The sequence below is a fragment of the Acipenser ruthenus genome, chromosome 1 (genome assembly GCF_902713425.1).
Source record: "Acipenser ruthenus chromosome 1, fAciRut3.2 maternal haplotype, whole genome shotgun sequence".
Lineage (NCBI taxonomy): Eukaryota > Metazoa > Chordata > Actinopteri > Acipenseriformes > Acipenseridae > Acipenser > Acipenser ruthenus.
The window spans coordinates 20,083,021-20,100,797 of record NC_081189.1 but is presented as its reverse complement, the minus strand read 5'-3'; the positions used below and the strand labels follow the sequence as shown (position 1 = coordinate 20,100,797).

The 17,777-nt window shown below is 40.3% G+C and overlaps 1 protein-coding gene across 9 annotated transcripts in view; it reads right to left on the bottom strand.

Moving 5' to 3' along the window:
* Positions 1-17,777, bottom strand: part of LOC117973139 (probable E3 ubiquitin-protein ligase HERC1) — a 67,106-nt gene that overhangs the window by 24,625 nt on the left and 24,704 nt on the right. For 6 of the 9 annotated variants that reach the window (XM_059019684.1, XM_059019733.1, XM_059019768.1 and 3 more), the window contains exons 23-49: positions 17,453-17,768; positions 17,114-17,210; positions 16,731-16,779; positions 16,204-16,439; positions 15,659-15,856; positions 15,293-15,413; positions 14,941-15,181; positions 14,553-14,719; positions 14,274-14,432; positions 13,971-14,068; positions 13,277-13,375; positions 12,736-12,903; positions 11,811-12,050; positions 11,483-11,566; positions 10,622-10,853; positions 10,213-10,507; positions 8,641-9,413; positions 8,148-8,367; positions 7,196-7,353; positions 6,440-6,523; positions 5,908-6,109; positions 4,025-4,152; positions 3,029-3,237; positions 2,608-2,876; positions 1,961-2,013; positions 1,415-1,606; positions 396-570 (exon numbers count right to left, since the gene is read on the bottom strand). In XM_059019684.1, coding sequence (XP_058875667.1) covers positions 396-570; positions 1,415-1,606; positions 1,961-2,013; positions 2,608-2,876; positions 3,029-3,237; positions 4,025-4,152; positions 5,908-6,109; positions 6,440-6,523; positions 7,196-7,353; positions 8,148-8,367; positions 8,641-9,413; positions 10,213-10,507; positions 10,622-10,853; positions 11,483-11,566; positions 11,811-12,050; positions 12,736-12,903; positions 13,277-13,375; positions 13,971-14,068; positions 14,274-14,432; positions 14,553-14,719; positions 14,941-15,181; positions 15,293-15,413; positions 15,659-15,856; positions 16,204-16,439; positions 16,731-16,779; positions 17,114-17,210; positions 17,453-17,768 — 5,263 coding nt within the window. The remainder of the gene's footprint in view (positions 1-395; positions 571-1,414; positions 1,607-1,960; positions 2,014-2,607; positions 2,877-3,028; positions 3,238-4,024; positions 4,153-5,907; positions 6,110-6,439; positions 6,524-7,195; positions 7,354-8,147; positions 8,368-8,640; positions 9,414-10,212; positions 10,508-10,621; positions 10,854-11,482; positions 11,567-11,810; positions 12,051-12,735; positions 12,904-13,276; positions 13,376-13,970; positions 14,069-14,273; positions 14,433-14,552; positions 14,720-14,940; positions 15,182-15,292; positions 15,414-15,658; positions 15,857-16,203; positions 16,440-16,730; positions 16,780-17,113; positions 17,211-17,452; positions 17,769-17,777) is intronic. The other 3 variants (XM_059019781.1, XM_059019776.1, XM_059019789.1) reach the window with 3 other exon arrangements.

Below are 17,777 nucleotides of genomic sequence, written 5' to 3'. Positions count from 1 at the left end.
AAAAAACAGACTGATTTTAAATGTTGAATTTGTGATACGCTTATGTAGTTAGCTAAATCTGGACTTTCTGTGGTTAAGAAAAAAATACATGATTTACATGGGGTGGGTGGGGCGTGCAACAAAATGCATGCTAAAAAAGGGGGGTGGCATTTAAAAAGTTTGCACGCCACTGATCTAGTGAAAAGATGCAAAAGATCATATTTCTTTTAGTATTGCTAGCAATACACAGCTGTGCACTAGATGGTGCTGTCTCACTAGATAGATGGCTCACTAGATGGCCCTGCCAAACGGTCTTATTCTATAAAGACACTTTGGCTTATCTAGTGTAAGCTCCACTGGTACTCAAGTTAGCAACTCACACACTGATACAGCATCTTATTTACTACTGTTCACACCTGGCAGAAATCCTGGATAATGCCTTCATGACTATGCCCTGCGCCAGGAGGATTTGTGTGGCGGTTGTGATGCGCCTCAGTGCCAGCAGACGGTCCTGGGGATCTCGGAGAGAGGCAGCCTGCTCTCCCAGGCTCTGTCTGGCAGAAGAGCCCTTCTCCTCAGCACTGCGTGAGCCTGAAATAGTTAGGAAGAAACCAGAGTTCTCACTTTTTGTTTGTGGGAATTCCAGTTTCCAGAACAAATGATGAGGCTGGTAGTACATTTGGCGTATAAGGAAGTGTGGCAGTGTGACCCCGCCTTGTGCGTATTGTTGTTTATATGTTACATGTAGTGTGTTAAATGTTGGTGTATAGTCATTGGTACACGGGATATAAATGGGTCTGTGTAACACGAGTGATTTCAAATGTAGATTTGTATTTAGGCACAAGGATTGCACATCACTTCACGTGCAGATAAAATGTGTATACTATGTGTCACGGGATTGAACTTAATTAATTCATGTGCAGTTGTACCGAGATTCCAATTGAATGATTGATTAGCAATCGAGTCTCGGTACAACTGCATAAAAGCAGCATGTTTTCACCCACTCAAGGTTGGGTGTGTTCGAGAGTGGAGAACGGGTGAGAGAGAAAGGAGCGTGTACTATAAATAACAATTGCTACTACGTGCTGGAGAACCAGCACGGTACTTGTTTGTCCGTTTCGTCCTGTTTGTGTTTGTTTACTGTTTTGTTTGGCCCTTGTACCCGTTTGTTTTGTGTGTGTTTTGTTCAACTCTTTTATTTGAGTTATTATTTAATAAAGAAACCAAGCACGTTCGCGTCTAACAGCTGCTGTTTGTTTGTGTCTTCTTCCGGGTCTGACGTCACCACTGCAGCCATCCTGCCACAGTAAGTATTATTTAAAGATAGGAAACCAGGTACAATCGTATAAAAAGGGTTACTGCATCTTACCATTACCTTTAAGAATGATCACATTTCCACAACATAATCAAAAACAAAAAGTAGAGTAACACTTACCTTTGAGAAGCAGTGAGTGTTTGTTGCTGGTAGCGTTTGTAACTAGAGCTCCCAGGGGGTCCTGTTCTGTGAATGGGACTGGATCAGGAACCTGCTTCTTCTCACCCAGCCCTAGAGACCCCGAAAGGAAGCCAAAATCTTCCAGTCCTGTCAGTCTGTCACCATCCTCAAGGTCTAACAGCTCCCACTCTTCTGTAAAACACATCAGACACGCATAAAATCCCTTGAAACAAACTGGTCCTCACTGTGACACTGAACACTGTGCTAGTATAGTATATACAAAGAAGTGTTTTTTTTTTTCTTCATTCTACTGTACAGTACTGTACATGGATATTATATTACAGTGTTTCGGTTTAAAGATAAAAAAAAACAATGGTTATTTTCTTAAAAGGTCAGTTTACATATGTTGGCATATAGTAAACAAGAATGCAATACATTATCTGTCATTGCTGTTTAGTCCCCAATCAACTTTATAAACCACCCTATACTATTCCCCTAATGACAGGCTGCATGATACAGCCATCAGGTATAATGTCAGACAGATACCTTCCGAACTGTTATCCAATCTCCCAATTAAATCAGAGGCCAAGTTCTTCAATCTGAAAAAACAAACAAACTACAGTTTCACTCGACCGAAAGTAATAGAATGTTTAAAAGAATAGCTACACAAAACACCAGAACTAGGTATATCGAAGTTTTAGCAATGATCTGTTAGGTTGTGTGTGTGTGTGTGTAACATGTATACATAAGTGAAGACAGATGGACAGGCATCTTCCCATATCCCCAGATTAAGATGCTCTCCATGACTTGTGATATAATAATGTGTCTGAATCAAATTTCATCACAATAGGATAGAAGTTGATTTTGGTTATGTATAATAACAAATAATGGCATTGATAAAGACATTTTGTATTTCTCGCTATATATAGCTGGCACTTTGAGCTAAAATATATATATATATATATATGTGTATATATATATATATATATATATATATATATGTGTATATATATATATTTATTTTACTACACTTATTTTCCTTACTATTTTGAACATCCAAAGTACAAAATATTAAATATATTAACCTGACAAATGTGCCTCAGCCTCTTTGCACCTGTGTATTGTCAATAAAATTAAAATTGCAATCTGGACTGTACATATATATCACCAGAATTATGATTTTAATCTCTCACCTGTTGGATTTGAAATGGTTTTCGTCAATTTTGGCAGCAAGATATTTCTCCCTGCAGGTACTGCACATCAGGTAGTACGGACTACCGGAGCCACACTCCCCTCCAAACCAGCCATTAACGTATGTACCGTTGCTACGGTAACCCCGGCGCTCCGCGCCCTGCCCACATCCTGGGTGGGTTTTTTTCATATGGCTGTTGAACTGCAAGGTCAGAGTCTCGCAGAGCTCACATTCCACCATCTCCCCAGGTTCAGTCTGGTTCTCTCCTCCCTGTCATATACAAGTGTAAAAATACAGTAAGGACAGGTCCCAAGCTAAACCAATAACCTATTAATCTGGCACACAAAGCACCTCTGCCGTGCAAGACTGTCTCTCAGATAACTACACAAAGAAAGATAGCAACTTATTAGACAAGTAAGTACCTCTACCATCCACAAGGTGTCCCTCTCGGCATTCGTGAACTCTGGTGTGAAAAGCTCCTCGGAGGACTCCTCGTGCTGCGTATCGTCCATGAAGCCCAGCTCAGGCTCCTCCTCTGCAGGGAAGGGGTGAGTCTCAGCTCTCTCAGGCCAGTCCGCTGCCCCCTGCTCACGACCAAACAAGGGCGGCACCAGATTGGGGGAAGGAGAGTCTAAAAAGCAAACAAGAAGTTCTTAAAAAAGGTGTGAAACCGGCGTTCTGGAATCAACTCCTTATCTTTTATTAGAAATAGCGGTATTAGGTTACTACCTTCCACAGTCCCACTTTTCTTATGTTGAAATATGTTGAGATATTTCAATTACTTTTAAATGATACACTATGCTGCTGCTTCCTGTGCATGTGTAGAGATTGTATTACCAGAATGCGGACAAATTAGATTCTGGCAACTTCGATAAGGAGCTGGGCTTTTCAAAATAGCTTTTTCCCCAGGTCAGATCAAAAAAACTTTAAAACTCAATATCTGAGCAACAGCACTAATCAGAACTATTGCAAATACCATGAAAAGGTAAAGGAGGGAAAAGCTGTTCAAATGTCATTAGAAGTTACTTACTCTAACATTTCTACTTTATTATTATTATTATTTATTTCTTAGCAGACGCCCTTATCCAGGGCGACTTACAATTGTTACAAGATTTCACATTATACAGATATTACATTATTTTTACATACAATTACCCATTTATACAGTTGGGTTTTTACTGGAGCAATCTAGGTAAAGTACCTTGCTCAAGGGTACAACAGCAGTGTCCCCCAATGGGGATTGAACCCACAACCCTCCGGTCAAGAGTCCAGAGCCCTAACCACTACTCCACACTGCTGCCCTACTGTTCAGTCGATGACTTTAGGTGAACATTACATTACATTTAAATCCATCTCAAGACTGCAGTTTGTTCAGAGCTCACTCACTAGTCGGACTGTACAAATAGAGATGAACGTACCCGCTCTCCTGAAGAAGGATCGCTGTCCCAGACTGGAGCGCTGCCTGCGTGCTGGGGGAGGCCTGTTTCGGGTCAGGTGGACATCAAGGAAGTTCTCTCTTTCAACGTGATCCAGACCCGTGATTAAACTGCAGCATAAGAAAAAAAAAGAGCCCTCAAAGCCCTCTCCAACACATGTATTTACACTGCAGTTCTACAAAAGAAATACTTTCGTTACAGTTCAACAAGCAGTTCAATGTTGACAACCTAGGTCTGCATAGGTTATTTAAATAAAAAATGTAAAAAAATTAAATAAAATCAGATCAACACCATCAAGCAAAGTTGTTTTTTTTTTTTCTTATATTTAATATGAGATTTCCTATTTCTTCCACAATAAGCATATTATTTATAAAGCTATAAAAATATAAGGTTTTAGTTTCTTGTCTAGGCCTGGTCAATACAGGTGTTACAATACAGGTCAGGTGTTTCTGTGTACAAAGTTGTGTTGGTGGCTGTGGCAGGCAGAGTCCTGCGCAGGTCCAATTTTTACGACCCGCTACTACAGGACCTGAGCCGAACACGCTGCAACACCACAATAGGCTATACAGCGTGCTAGCTTCCTCTAGTGGTCTGGTTATATTTTAACATTGTAACATATTACTTGTGATTTACCTCTCAAACTATTATCCATTACATGATATAAACCCTGCGCTATCCTTTGTTTCACCTCGTCCACAGACATTTTTAATATCACCAAGCAGACGTGATAAAAGGATCTTGCGACATATCAAACAAGCGGCAATACAAACCGAGAACACTACTTAGTCAGCCGACTCCTTTCTAATCGACTGCTTTAGTGCAGGAAATACCATTACATTTACCTTCTAATACGTTATTTGGGAAAGGGTTATAGACGAGTACACTGAAAGGACAGAATACATTTTTGGTGATTCAAATTCAGACCCGAAAATTTTTTTGACCCACACCCGAACCACTAACCGCGAAAAAGTTCACATTCCAACCCGAACCCAACCCGATGCAGGACTCTAGTGGCAGGGGCAAGGCCTTGCACACAGGATTGAGTGTGGTTTTGTACTTCGTTTTTTCTGTGCGCTGTATGTTGTTTGTTTTCTTGCATTTACTACTGAAAATCGGAAAACAAGCCAGGTGTGAGCCTTGCTTTAAATCGGCTGTGTGTGCCGCCAGGGATTAGACAGCTGTGTATCCTTAACCAGCCTGTGGGCCGGTCTCAGCAGTGCGTCTCACCATAAAAAAGAACCTGCTGACACACTCCCGGGCTGAGAGACTAAACAAAGCCCTTCGTCACAACGCAAGTAGAAAGGAACAAACATAAACCAAACATCTGACCACTGCATTTGGAACCTGGGTCACTGTTTTGACTATTTTCCTATTTTGTCAGGGATTAGTTTCTGGATTGTGAAATCCAAAAGTACAGGGGTGTGTCAATGGGACCTCACCTTATAGCAAAAGAAAGAGACATATTCATGGCACATTTTGTTGTTAGTTGTTTTTCCTTTTGTTGTACATTTGTATATTCGCATGTGTCACGCAGTCTCTTCTCGTTTGCTGTGTAAATAAATCCTGAGCGCCATTTCAACATCAATCTCTCTCTCAAATCAATCAGAGCGGATTCCCACACCCCTATCACAGTGGCTTATTAAAAACCACTCTTCCCTCTGGGCAGCATGTTGTAAGGTGGCTTGTACTGTAGGATGTAATATACTTTGGATGAGATGTTAACTGATGACCCTTTAACTCTGCAGACTTTAAAAGATCAAGTGGCAAAAAAAAAAAAAAAAAAAAAAAATGTGTGTCTTGTCTAAATCCCAACAGAGGTCAATAAATTTAAAACACAAAAAACCAAAATGAAGTAAATTTGGTACCTTTCATCCCCCTCGGGGTGGGAGTTAGGAGTGGGTGACTCTGGCCGCTGGACGGTCTCTGGTCCCTCAGGGGAGACTATTCCAGTTTCACTGGGGTTCTCTGTGGATGGATAATCTATCAGCTGCTGCTCTGTGAGGGGGTGCTCCAGCATCCAGCTAGCCAGCATCTCAATAGTGCGGGCGTCTGCTTCTCCAGTGACTCCTGGGAGGGAAAAGCATGGAAATCAGATCAGAGGAGTTAAAATAATGTTTTATTTTAACCTATAAATTGCATCACATACTGAAATGACTCATTACACTTTGCAAGAACAATGTAACTTTACACTGGGAGGAATGCACTTTTAAGGAATTTACTGTAACCATTTGACTTGGTTCAAAGATATGTCACACACAAGCCCACAAAAACTCTTATGACAGTCATGCATGTTGAAAACAGTCCTTTCAGTAAAGTCCAATGAAGCTCCATTCCACACGATTCAATTTGAAAATCTTTTAGGTATGCTTTTTTATACGTTGTAAGATTCCTATATACCTGCATCTTCCATTGCTTTGTAAATATGTCTCATGGAGAAGCCCATTTCTAGTAACCGTACAGGAACAAACATTTGGGGTCGTTCTGAAAATATCAAAAACAACAACATACAATGTCATAAATGAAAACAGGTGCTGCCCTCTGATTACAGAATTAGATTAACCAATTACAACAACACTGAAATGCAGATGTATTGGGGAGGGGGAAGATGGCTGACAGCTGCATGCTTTTCTTTTCTGGCCACGTATAGTATGGCCAGAAATGAAATGCAATAATATATATATATATCAACTATTTATTAGGTTGAAGAGATACAGATCATATAAATAGGCATCCACATTCATGTACAAGAAGGCTTTGATATTGTCTTTGTGTAGTAATGTAAATATTTTGCTTTGCCAGTCATCCTTGGCCGTAAGGGGCACTGCTTGATGCATTTATACTAGGACACAGGTGCATGGGAAAATCTTACAATATATAGTATTTTACTTGGAACTGATGTGCCATGAACCAATAGACTGTATACTCTAAAAAAATAAAAACTGCATAACCGAGTACCAACTGTATATTAAATGTATGTTAGTTTAGCACAGGTGTTTCCCCCCCCCCCCCAAAACATGCAGTCACAGGCATTTCCATAACCCATTTATGCCTATAAAAGCCATAACACAACTCAAGCACACCGTTTCCTGGTAACACCACCTGCGAAGCTTAGAGGCACAAGGACGTTTATTTTCCCAAATCCCGTTGCCTTACCAGGTGGATTATTAGCCCGGGTGTGTGGTCCTAAGAAGCAAGGCCGCTGTTCTGAAAAGCCCTCGCAGGAAGCAGAATTTGCCATGTTGAAGCTGGGATACAACATGGGGTTATTGAGCAGTCCAGCCAGGGTAGGGAACCTCGTTAACACCATCCGCCTAAAAAGCCAAGACACAAAGGATGCACTAAACCAAAGAGCCAAGCTACATTTCATACCCCAAGCTACATTTTATACCTTATTATTTTATTTTTTGCAAAGAAAGCAAAAATAAGGACAATATTGTAAAATTAGTTGATAAACACATTTCAATAGGAAACATTAGGTAACAGGAGGTGGGTGGGTGGGGGCGAAGACACAAAGCTTAAATTTGAAGACCCATTGTCTCTTGGAAATATGAATATGCAGCTGCTCTTCTTTGGGATGCAGGGGACTCAGAGGTTAGATGTTCTGCAGAGCAGAAGGCAGTGGTTAGTGCACAGGCTCAGCCACTTACCTGATGCTGGTTTTTCAGTGCTTCCAACTGGGGATGGACATCTGGAGTAAAAACACAGTTCTAAGGCAGTCGGTCATGACGACTCCATGTGTATAAGGAACAAACTACTGTGCATGCCTTACCCACATTCTTCTGTACAATAACTTATAAGACTGAACAATTATACTCCCTGACTCCCTGGGATCCAAAAACAGCATACTGCTGTACACTGTATATGCAATACAGTACTTAGTCATTGAGACGATAGTAAAAACAATCTGCATACATCAGACAACCAGACAAATAAAATAATTTGACTTTGAGCCCCACTTAGTGAGCACTGATAGTCAATATAGTCAATATGTTTTTAAACGGAATGTTAATGACTACACAAAATTGTAATATACATGGCATTACTTCTAAGAAAACCAAAGCATTTCAGGTACAACTCTTCAACAGGAGTGCATGTTACTACTTACTGCAGAAGATTGATTGGGAGGAAGGGGTTGAAGTTCTCCAGTCCATCTGCCTGCAGCGCAGTGAGTAGGGAGGCTGCCAAGTCATTGTTGGAGGAGGATGCAGACGCTTCATTGGACATGCAGAAAGTAGCATTCCCGTCGGAGCCATTGCTGTACAGAGATAGTGTGCTTGACGATTGAGACATTGTCTGTGATGAAGGACAAGGGACAGTCCCAGATTCTGCAAAAACAGAAAAAGTCTTAGTCTACCTTGGTTTATGTTTTTATTGCCTGATAGAGGTACAAATGCAAATAATTCATAATTTCTGTGAAAGGTTTAGACTAATTATTACTATTATCTTTATTTTTATATCACGCCTTTCATAGTGGACCGCCATCACAAAGCGCTTTACAGAGGTAGGCTGTGAACTGTGCATTATATGCAGAGTCACTTACAATAGGATGGGAGGACAGACATCCACAATAAACTGGATATATTGGAAAAAGTCTGTACCTTTTTGATGGTCTGTTGTCCCAGAATCCTCCTGCAACATGTTCAGAGCTCCCTTGAAGATCATAATCTGGGCACGCTCCAAGTCAGACAGGGAGACAACTTGCTTAATGGGACAGGTCCTCACTGCCCACTTCACCATGCTCCGCACCAGGAACTGCAGGACCGATCGCAGCTCCCTGTTTTCCACACTAATCAGAGCCTTGGTTGTTTCTGGCTGATTCTGACTACTGGCCTCCAATTTTGGTATCAAAAGCATATCTGCAAATTTGCCACAGCTCAGAATAACAGCAAGAGACTTCAGTGCCCCAAGTAACAAGTAGGACACCTGCACCGCACGCAGCTCAGAGGAAAAGAGGTCAGTCCGACTGTTTGCCTGGGAGTTTAGGTTGCCCTCATGCTCATTTACATTCTCTTTGCTTGCTGTCAGACAATCTTTTTTGGTCACTTTATCCTCAGCTGGTATAGTCGTGGTTTCCATGCTATCCAATACAGTGACTGCTTCTGGACACCCATCCTCACCCATCATGACTCTAGCTATGTCTTCATCCAATCTCTTCTCCAGTTCACTTCTTTGGCTGCTTTCCGATTTACTCTTTTTTGGTGCCCTCCTGCTGATGTGGTTCTCCTCTTCCTCTAGCACGCCGGTTAGGCAGATCAGGTCTAACAAGACAGAAGGTTTCAGGCCCTTGAATCGGGCAACGTCCAACTGGGGCACTTCACAGGGCTCCAGGGAGGACAGCGGGGTGTCGCTGGGTGACCAAGAATTCAGGAAGCTTGGTTAGTGGAAGGAGAACCGCAACATGCAACAAGGAGAGGGAGGGCAAAAGACATGCGGAGAGAAAAAGGAAGAAACAAAGAAAAAAAGAACCTAAATGATAAGGCCAGGAAACTGAGGAAAGCACACAATGAAAAGATCAGATGGAGGAAAAACAATGTAGTTACAGAAACGGCAAGCAAAACAGAAAGTCTTATAGGAAAAAACATTTATTGTACTGTCCTGCATCCCATAAAAGTCACTCCTTTGTAGGTTAAAACCTACGAGACCACCACATATACTAATTGATATGTTTTGGTTTATTTTTTACAATTTTTTTTTTTTTTTTAAATAACAGTATTTTTTAAAATCCATGAAATTCGGGTTTACTTTATTACACTGTACTCTATATAAATCACAAAGCAGTTGTACACCATATAATATTTGCCATACTGTAGTAGTTGACTGTGTGTTTGATACCTACAGTACAAGAGCATCAAAGTCTGTCCATTTATTTTTTCCCCCCAGGAATTGCAAAATACGACACAAAATGCACAGCCTATTCTTAGTTAAGGGAAATTTGGTTAAGTTCGGGTTAAGATTGGGGAGCACCCAGTACACTATGTAATTTAATGGCATTGCCTCTCATTGTTTATTGGCAAGTAGCTGAAAACACATAACTACTTTAATCTAGGCTGCGGTCTAGAGTGACTTTGGGGAATGTTGAACAACTATCTTTTACAAACAAACAGTCAGGAAGCTCAAGGCTTGCCCTACTAACTCATTTCTACATTTTTTTTTTTTTTAATTATGATTACCTGACAGTCATGTCGACCTCTTCCCACTGCAGCTTGGCTGATGAACTTCCTTCTTTCACTACCCCTAACAGCGTGGCTCTCCGGTTGCTGGGTTTATGCTGACATTGCCCTGCAGCTCTAAGCCCACTGTCTACTCCCCCAATCACAGCCAGCACTGGCCAGATCTCAGAACAGAGTGCCATCAGCTGAGGATCTGCGAGCTTCGAGAGGCACGGGACTGCCTCCCCACACTCCGCATCTGGAATCTTCTCCTTCACATGCGGGGCTGCTCTCTTAAACAAGTTACAGCCAACTGCTGCAGGAAAAGTAACATGTGTGTCAGGAACAATCATAAAAATATAGATGGGTAGCAATTTGCCTTTACTGTAAACCAGCTTTGATAAGAAAGCAATTTTAGCAGTGCGCTTACTTTGTGATCTGCTCACTTTACCAGTTCTTCCTTCTTTCATTAGTGGACTGATCCGCTCCAGCCTGGCCTGCATGTATTTGTTGATGGATGTAGTCCAGCTGTCGTGGCGATGGAGTCTGCGAATAATCTGGATGCCTGCTTCCACAAGCACTGTGGCTCGAGGGCTACACAGCGGGTCCCCTGGCAAGAGGTCACGGGGCATCCCCCGCATCTGAAGGTCACACAGAGCTACCTGCAACAGGAAACCATACAGGTTCAGCATCCTCCAGTGTATTCAAACTATTTCTCTCTTATTGAGCAAACTCTGTCAGGAATGTAGAAAACAGCCTTTCCAAGGAACTTGAGATAATGGTGATCCGGCAACTAGGTTTAAAATAGTTTTTGATGGTGCAAGGTTTCATGCATTAGATGATGTGACAACAATCTCTAAACATGTTGGTTTCCATGGGAATAGTTACATGTACAGGCATTAAGGCAGGCAAGAGAACAACTAAAATGGCTAGTCTACTATATAATAATGTATATAGTTACACAATATACATTTACGACTATTTAATAAAATGGTTTTATATACTATTTAATTAGCTATCCTACTGAAGTCTTTTTGAAAGTTACTTAATGCTAAAAGGAGTTAAAAAGCCAAACATAAGTTGAAAACATTACCAGAAAAAAACCAAAACATCCAATAAAAGGTAGAGAGTTTATGAATGAAAACAGAATTACATGTTCAGCAGTAACTTAGCTTGTGTCTTGTATTCAGGGTATATTTCCAGTTCAGGATCCTATAGATGATAGCCGTAAGATCTACTTGGTAGTATTATTCATCTTAAACTCACTATGAATTAATACCAGCTCACTTACTTTTTCTCCAGGGTTACTGCTATAAAACATGACACAGGGATACAACTCTGTGGCATCAACATCTTCAAAAGCTAACATCGCCATCTGTAAAGAATGAATATATATATACATACAGATTACAGATCTTTTTTAAAATCAAGCACTTTTTGATCATGTCTAGCAAATAGACTACAATTCAAAGCCATTAGCTTAAACAGAATATAATGTTTTTGCAATCACATACAACAATAACCTGAATTTGATTGTAATGCTAGAATAACTGGCATGTTTGCTTTTCATGTGCTAGCAAGTCTGGTCTGCCACAAACTTCATGCTGCTGTACTTGTACCTTGTTGTTCTTGGCAAAGGAGATGGTTCTGGCCTCCATGTCCAGTATGCAGGTGATGGTATCTCCTTGCGTGAAGGTGGGCAGTACTCTACCCAGCTCTCCACCATGGTACAGGCTGCCACTATAGGCACGGTAAAGCCACATGTCCATCGTGGTGCGGTGGTTGAAGTCTCGGATGGGCCAGCGGGACACCCCCACACACGTGCCCTCATTCCCTCTGTTCTCCTTGGTGATGTAAAACTGAAAGACAAAGCCAACATATTACAACTGTAGTGGAAAACAGAGGATGCCCTATCAGTTACACTGAAGCATTATGGTTCAGCGAAAGAAAAGGAAACAGGGATGGGAACAAATAGTTAAAGCAATCAGTGAAATTACACTTACAATTAATATGTCTTGAGTGATCAAAGTCTTGTAAGTAATCAGGTAGGCATATAACTGAGGCTTCATGTGTCAAGATATCAAACTGCAGTATAATGGTACTTATCACAGTGTACTTGCACTCCTGGATTCAGTTCTTAGAGGCAACCTATTAAACGCATACGGCAGCTTTCTTAAAGACAATGATTGTTGTAGGATCATTGATCAGAACAAACAACAATGTAGGTAGAAAATATGCAGAGCCAGCAGTGGGTAGAGAAATCTACTCCGGTCCATTAGGTTGCTGGTTGGAATGGTCTAGTCAGTGGATTTTGATAAACATTTATTTTTAATGATCTTTTACAGATATCTTATCTGACCTATTAACAGATTTCTCATTGTATTTTTCAGTTTTTATTTGGCAATGAATGAATGCTTACTGTCATGGTAAACAAAACACTACATGACAAAATGAAGAATATCTAATAATAATAATAATAATAATAATAATAATAATAATAATAATAATAATAATCTAATCTAATCTAATCTAATCTAATCTCACCTTCCAAATAAAGCAGCCTGATGTTATAGCTGTTGTAGCCAACCCATACCCTTTCCCTCCAGATCCATGGGACAGCACATTCCCACTCTCCATTGAGCAGCAAATCAGTTTATCTGGATCAAAGGAAAAATCTCCAATAGGAACACACTCTTCTTCATTGTCAGAACCCTGAAAAATGAAGTTTAAAAAAAGAAAATGTATATGTTTACTATACATTTTATGCCTGTAGGTTTAAGTTGTAATGTTTATTTACTATAGCATTTAAGGTCCTTAATGCGCAATATATAGCACATGTGTGATAAATAGCTTTTTTTAAGAAGGGTTCTCAATTATATGGATTGCAGTCCAGCTCTTTATCGCCACTTATTTTCTTAAGTACCATAATTAGTTATGCTACAAATATACAAAGTTGATCAATATACATATTAATTATTTTTATTAATTACATGTATAATTTTCATTTAAAATCTACACAAAACAAAGCCACGCAGAGTAGTGTGTGTGGTGTCCTTCACCCAATGTTCTAGAACACTAAGATTACCTGCTTGGAGTTTTCAGCTTGTTTCTCTTGTTCTTTGCTGATTGCTAGAGGTTCTTCCCACATACAGGCAGACACCAGCCCAAATAGTTTATCTACAATCTGAAGAAAGATAGATTATAGGGTTAATGCAACAGTTATCACACTAGCTTAGAGCTACAGTAACCAAAAGTAGGAGCTGCTTTATTTAAAAAAAAAAAACAACTAAATTATGTTACTGAATAACTGTGTTTTCACTGACCACCAACAAGATACAGGACTACATTTAGATCACTTTAACCTTCCACTAAATGTTTTTTTCCCAAATAATGAACATAATTTAGAGATTTTATTTAACATCACATAATCAAAGAAACCACAAAATGATATTGCAAAAGTCTACCGGAAGCCATAATTGTAGTACAGTATTTCATGTCCCATTTTTCAATTTTTGTCAGCTTGTCTTTAAGTATATGGAAAACTACAAAGTGGTATGTAATTCAATGTTAACGTAACATTATTCAGCAGGTTTCATTCGACTTTATGAAGCACAATTAGTTAATTCTATAGGATGATGCAACATTTTTGGCCATAGCTATAATTTGTAAACATAAATATCCACAGAAAAAAATACGTTTTAATTTCTAACAGTATATCCCCTTCATACATTTTAACGAAGCAATGTTCAAAAAACAAAAACAAAAAAACAGCTTCTTACCTGATTAATTTGCAATGGCTCTGAATAGCCAGGCAGCAGGGCTTCCAAAATGTGAAAGGCAAGCAATTTGGTTCGTAAGTTTTTAATGAGTGGGACACCTACCAAAATAAAAGATAGAACAGCATCATTCTTGGATATAGAATTGTTTGCTATACTAAACCACAGTATAATCCGTTATGGCGCACAACTGCTACCAGCTGGAGAAATCACTAGATATGTGCTTTTGGATTTCTTAACTTGCGGTTACTAAATAAAAACACAAACAAGTATTCTCGTTTGAAAGTAACTTTAATGACACATTACCTGAAGTGTGTTTCTGAGAAACAATTCCCATCAGAGGATCGATCCATTTGACAAATGCAGAGATGCTTTTGTTGCTTCTCAGCGAGACTAGACGACGAAGGAAGACCAGAAAGTCAGCCAGATGAGACTCCACTATTCCACTGCTCTTGACACGGGCTTCTAAACAAAAAAGTAAAGTACATGAATCATAAAGACGCAGCTAATTGGGAACTGACTGTGCAGTAAAATATTTCAAACCCAACACTTCTGTGTGAATGTCCTTTTTATAACTGGTCTCACTTTCTTGTTCTGGATTTTCTCTGCATGTAGTTTTTTCTGCATGATTTCCTGTATTCAGGTCAGGCATTTCTTGCTCATAGATCATGTGTAATATGTTCTGTAGCTGTAGGCACATCACATCCATCAGTGCCTGTAAAACATCTAAAGGAAGGGCATCTGCACAGGAGCTGTCAATAATAAAACACAGGAAACATGCTTCCAGTTAAACAGGACATGTCTCACTTCTATTGAGCTCCCAACTAAAACAGCAAGTTATCACAAAAAACAAACACAGTGCAACACGTAATGTAAAAACATGAGCCCCTAACCCTGCCACACAGTTTATACACATTCACATAACAAGGTTCCCCGCTCCCCACCGCCCCCCCCCCCCCCCCCAAATACATACCTGGCTGCAATAGCAAGTATCTGAAGCAGCCTGGCACTGGCAAGTTTAACTGCACCACTGAGCTGCATGTGCCCAGATGCTGTAGCAGTGAGCCAACGTTGGCTCAGTAGCACACAAGTGTTGTCAGTCAGCTTTGAGAGAATTTCTAGCAGGCCACTCTTAACAACCACAATTAGGTCCAGAGCTTGGTAATGGATATTTAGTGCAAAGAGGGTGGCGAGCAGAAGATGCTGATAGGACCCTGTATAAGTGAAAACAAAAGCAAACAAACCAGATTTTAATTTAAGAAAGGGCTGACATTTTGCTGAATCACTTTGGATAAAATGTTAAAACACTATTTCTGCAAGCAAACCTGAAAGTTCCCTCTCAGCCACAACTCTATCTCTAAGTGCTTCCACCACCTGCTGGTAGTGTGTGTGTGCTGCAGCTTGAAGGTCCCTCTGAGTGCCTGCTTGGGCAGATTGCGTTCCCGACTAAAAAATAAATAAAATAAAAAAGTTTTGAACATAACTTTTGGAACATCTGACATCCTCAAGGCAATTAAATAAAATCAGAATGAATTAAACTACATTACATTTTAAGAAATATTATTGATTGAACAGTGAAATGTGTCTTTATGTAGATTAAGCTTAAACTGATGAAATACACATTTGTTTAAAAAATATTTTATGGTCGACTGCAAACATGTTTTTTTCCCCAACATGATTTTAAAACGTACAGTGTAATGCTGAATTTTCCCATTGCTCCCAGACAGGCTGGTTGACACTGGAGTTCCCAGGTCGAAGCAGCCTGACAGGAATTGAAGCTGTGCCGTCAGAAGAAGTCCAGGAAATCTAGGAGGTGGTGAGGAGCAGCTGCTCTTATCATCCATTTCTGAGAGGAAAGATGAGATCTGGCAAAGTGCTTCCAGGCGAAGCTGTGAGAAACAGGGAAACTTGTTAAGATGATCATAGTTTTGTTTTTAATTGTATTCGACTAAATGGACAAATTAAACATGCAAACACTAGTCTTAAGTTAAATACACATTTCCAAACACTGGTAGTGCCTTGCGATAACCTAGACTTAAAACATTCACATTTTTTTATACTAGCAGTGGGTGTGTGTGTTCATCCTGCTTGTTTTCTTTGCAAAAATCAAAAAAACTCACAGCCCTTCAAAGAACACTTGATTGACCTTGGTTTGGAGTTAAGGTCCATGGCATAGGTTGTCAAAGAAACAATCAAAATGACCTTGTGTAACTAATACCATCAAATAGCTCATTACCTCTGCTCGCTGCTGTTGCTGTGCCATAGCAAGGGCAATAGCTCTGGGGTCCACCTGGCTGCCTGCCTCCTGTTCTACCAGGGTGGATGTTCTCATCATGCTCCCACACAAAAACTGAAATATTTGAGTAAGCACTGGAGAGCTGGACCCGGCACACAGGTTAGGGGTAGGGCTAATGCACTGCCGCAGTCTCTCCCAGGCATCCTTCATAATCCCCAGCGAACAGAGGGGTAAGCCTGCAGGAACAAACAAGGGAACATTTCTGTAGTAATATTTAGAACAATATGGTCTGGAAAGAATTCTTGGATACATTGGACAGTACACTGTAGGCTGACATCTGGCAGAAAGAGAGAGCAAATCCTAATACAATTCTAAACCAATCTAAATCCTTCTGGGAAATTAGACTGGCATGCAGCTCACGAATACTGAACAGCAGTGGAATACAAGGGTTCTGAACATTGATTGTAACTAGAAAATGTACACAGATATGATGGTAATGTGATTTAATTTGAATCAAAATAACTTACCCATTTTCTTTTTTGAGGATCTAGACTGGGCTCTTGGTTGATCTGAAAACTATAGAAGACCCATATTACTTTTTTAATACAATAATGAAAAAAAAAACAGAATAGCAATACAATAGGTGGTAAAGTTATTTTTAAGGGCACAACATATTCTCGACTGGTCAGTTTAAATCAACCTTCATTTTTGTCCCCCCATAAGTATAAATCCCATGTGAAGAGTTTTGCTCCAGACAAGTTTTACAAGGCAGGAGTTTATGATGGATTCATGCTAGAAGACAGAATCACTATTGGTCAGGGCATCATTTCCAGTACCTATGGTACTCAGAGAAGGCCTGTTCAATTTTAAATTGTTTCTAGGAACATTTATCTTGCTATGTAGTTATTACCTCTTTCTCTGCTAATGTTCCTGTTTCAAGGTACTGGCTGAATCCTGTCTTTGTGTAATGCAACTGCTGGCCTTCAGGTGTAGAACTTGATTTTCTACTTTTAAATAAAAATAAATAAAAAACAGTGAGTAAATGCATTTGAATCCAGCTCCTGATAACTGAGAAGTCCTGCTTTTTTGAAAGATTAAGGTGAACCTGTGCAATTTCATAACATAAATGTTATTAATCAAACAAAGTTATGTTTAGAAGATTTCACAACACAACAATGGCAAACATACTACTGGTAGATTACATGATACTTTAGTACACACTGATAAAGTTCAATGTCTTCTGTTTCACCTTTTCCCTGGAAGCTCTGTGTCCGTGTCCATGTCCAGCAGTTCTCCTTTGTCCTGCCAGGCTGCCCTCACTCCAAGGATGAGAAAGGCACAGCGGGAGATGGTGGAGTGGCAGACGGTGAGGAAGGACAGCCCCTCCTTACAGCCTGGTTTCCTCTCCCAGTCCCGGCGCACTGGGGCCCCAGCTACCTCTCGCTCAGGGGAGCCGGGGATCTCTGTGCTGCTGGGCCGCGTGCTGGTCCCGGAGGATTCGTACACGGTCTCATTCTCATGGAGTTGCATAGCCTCCCGCGTGGCCAGGAAACATTGCAGCACCTCTGAAAAGG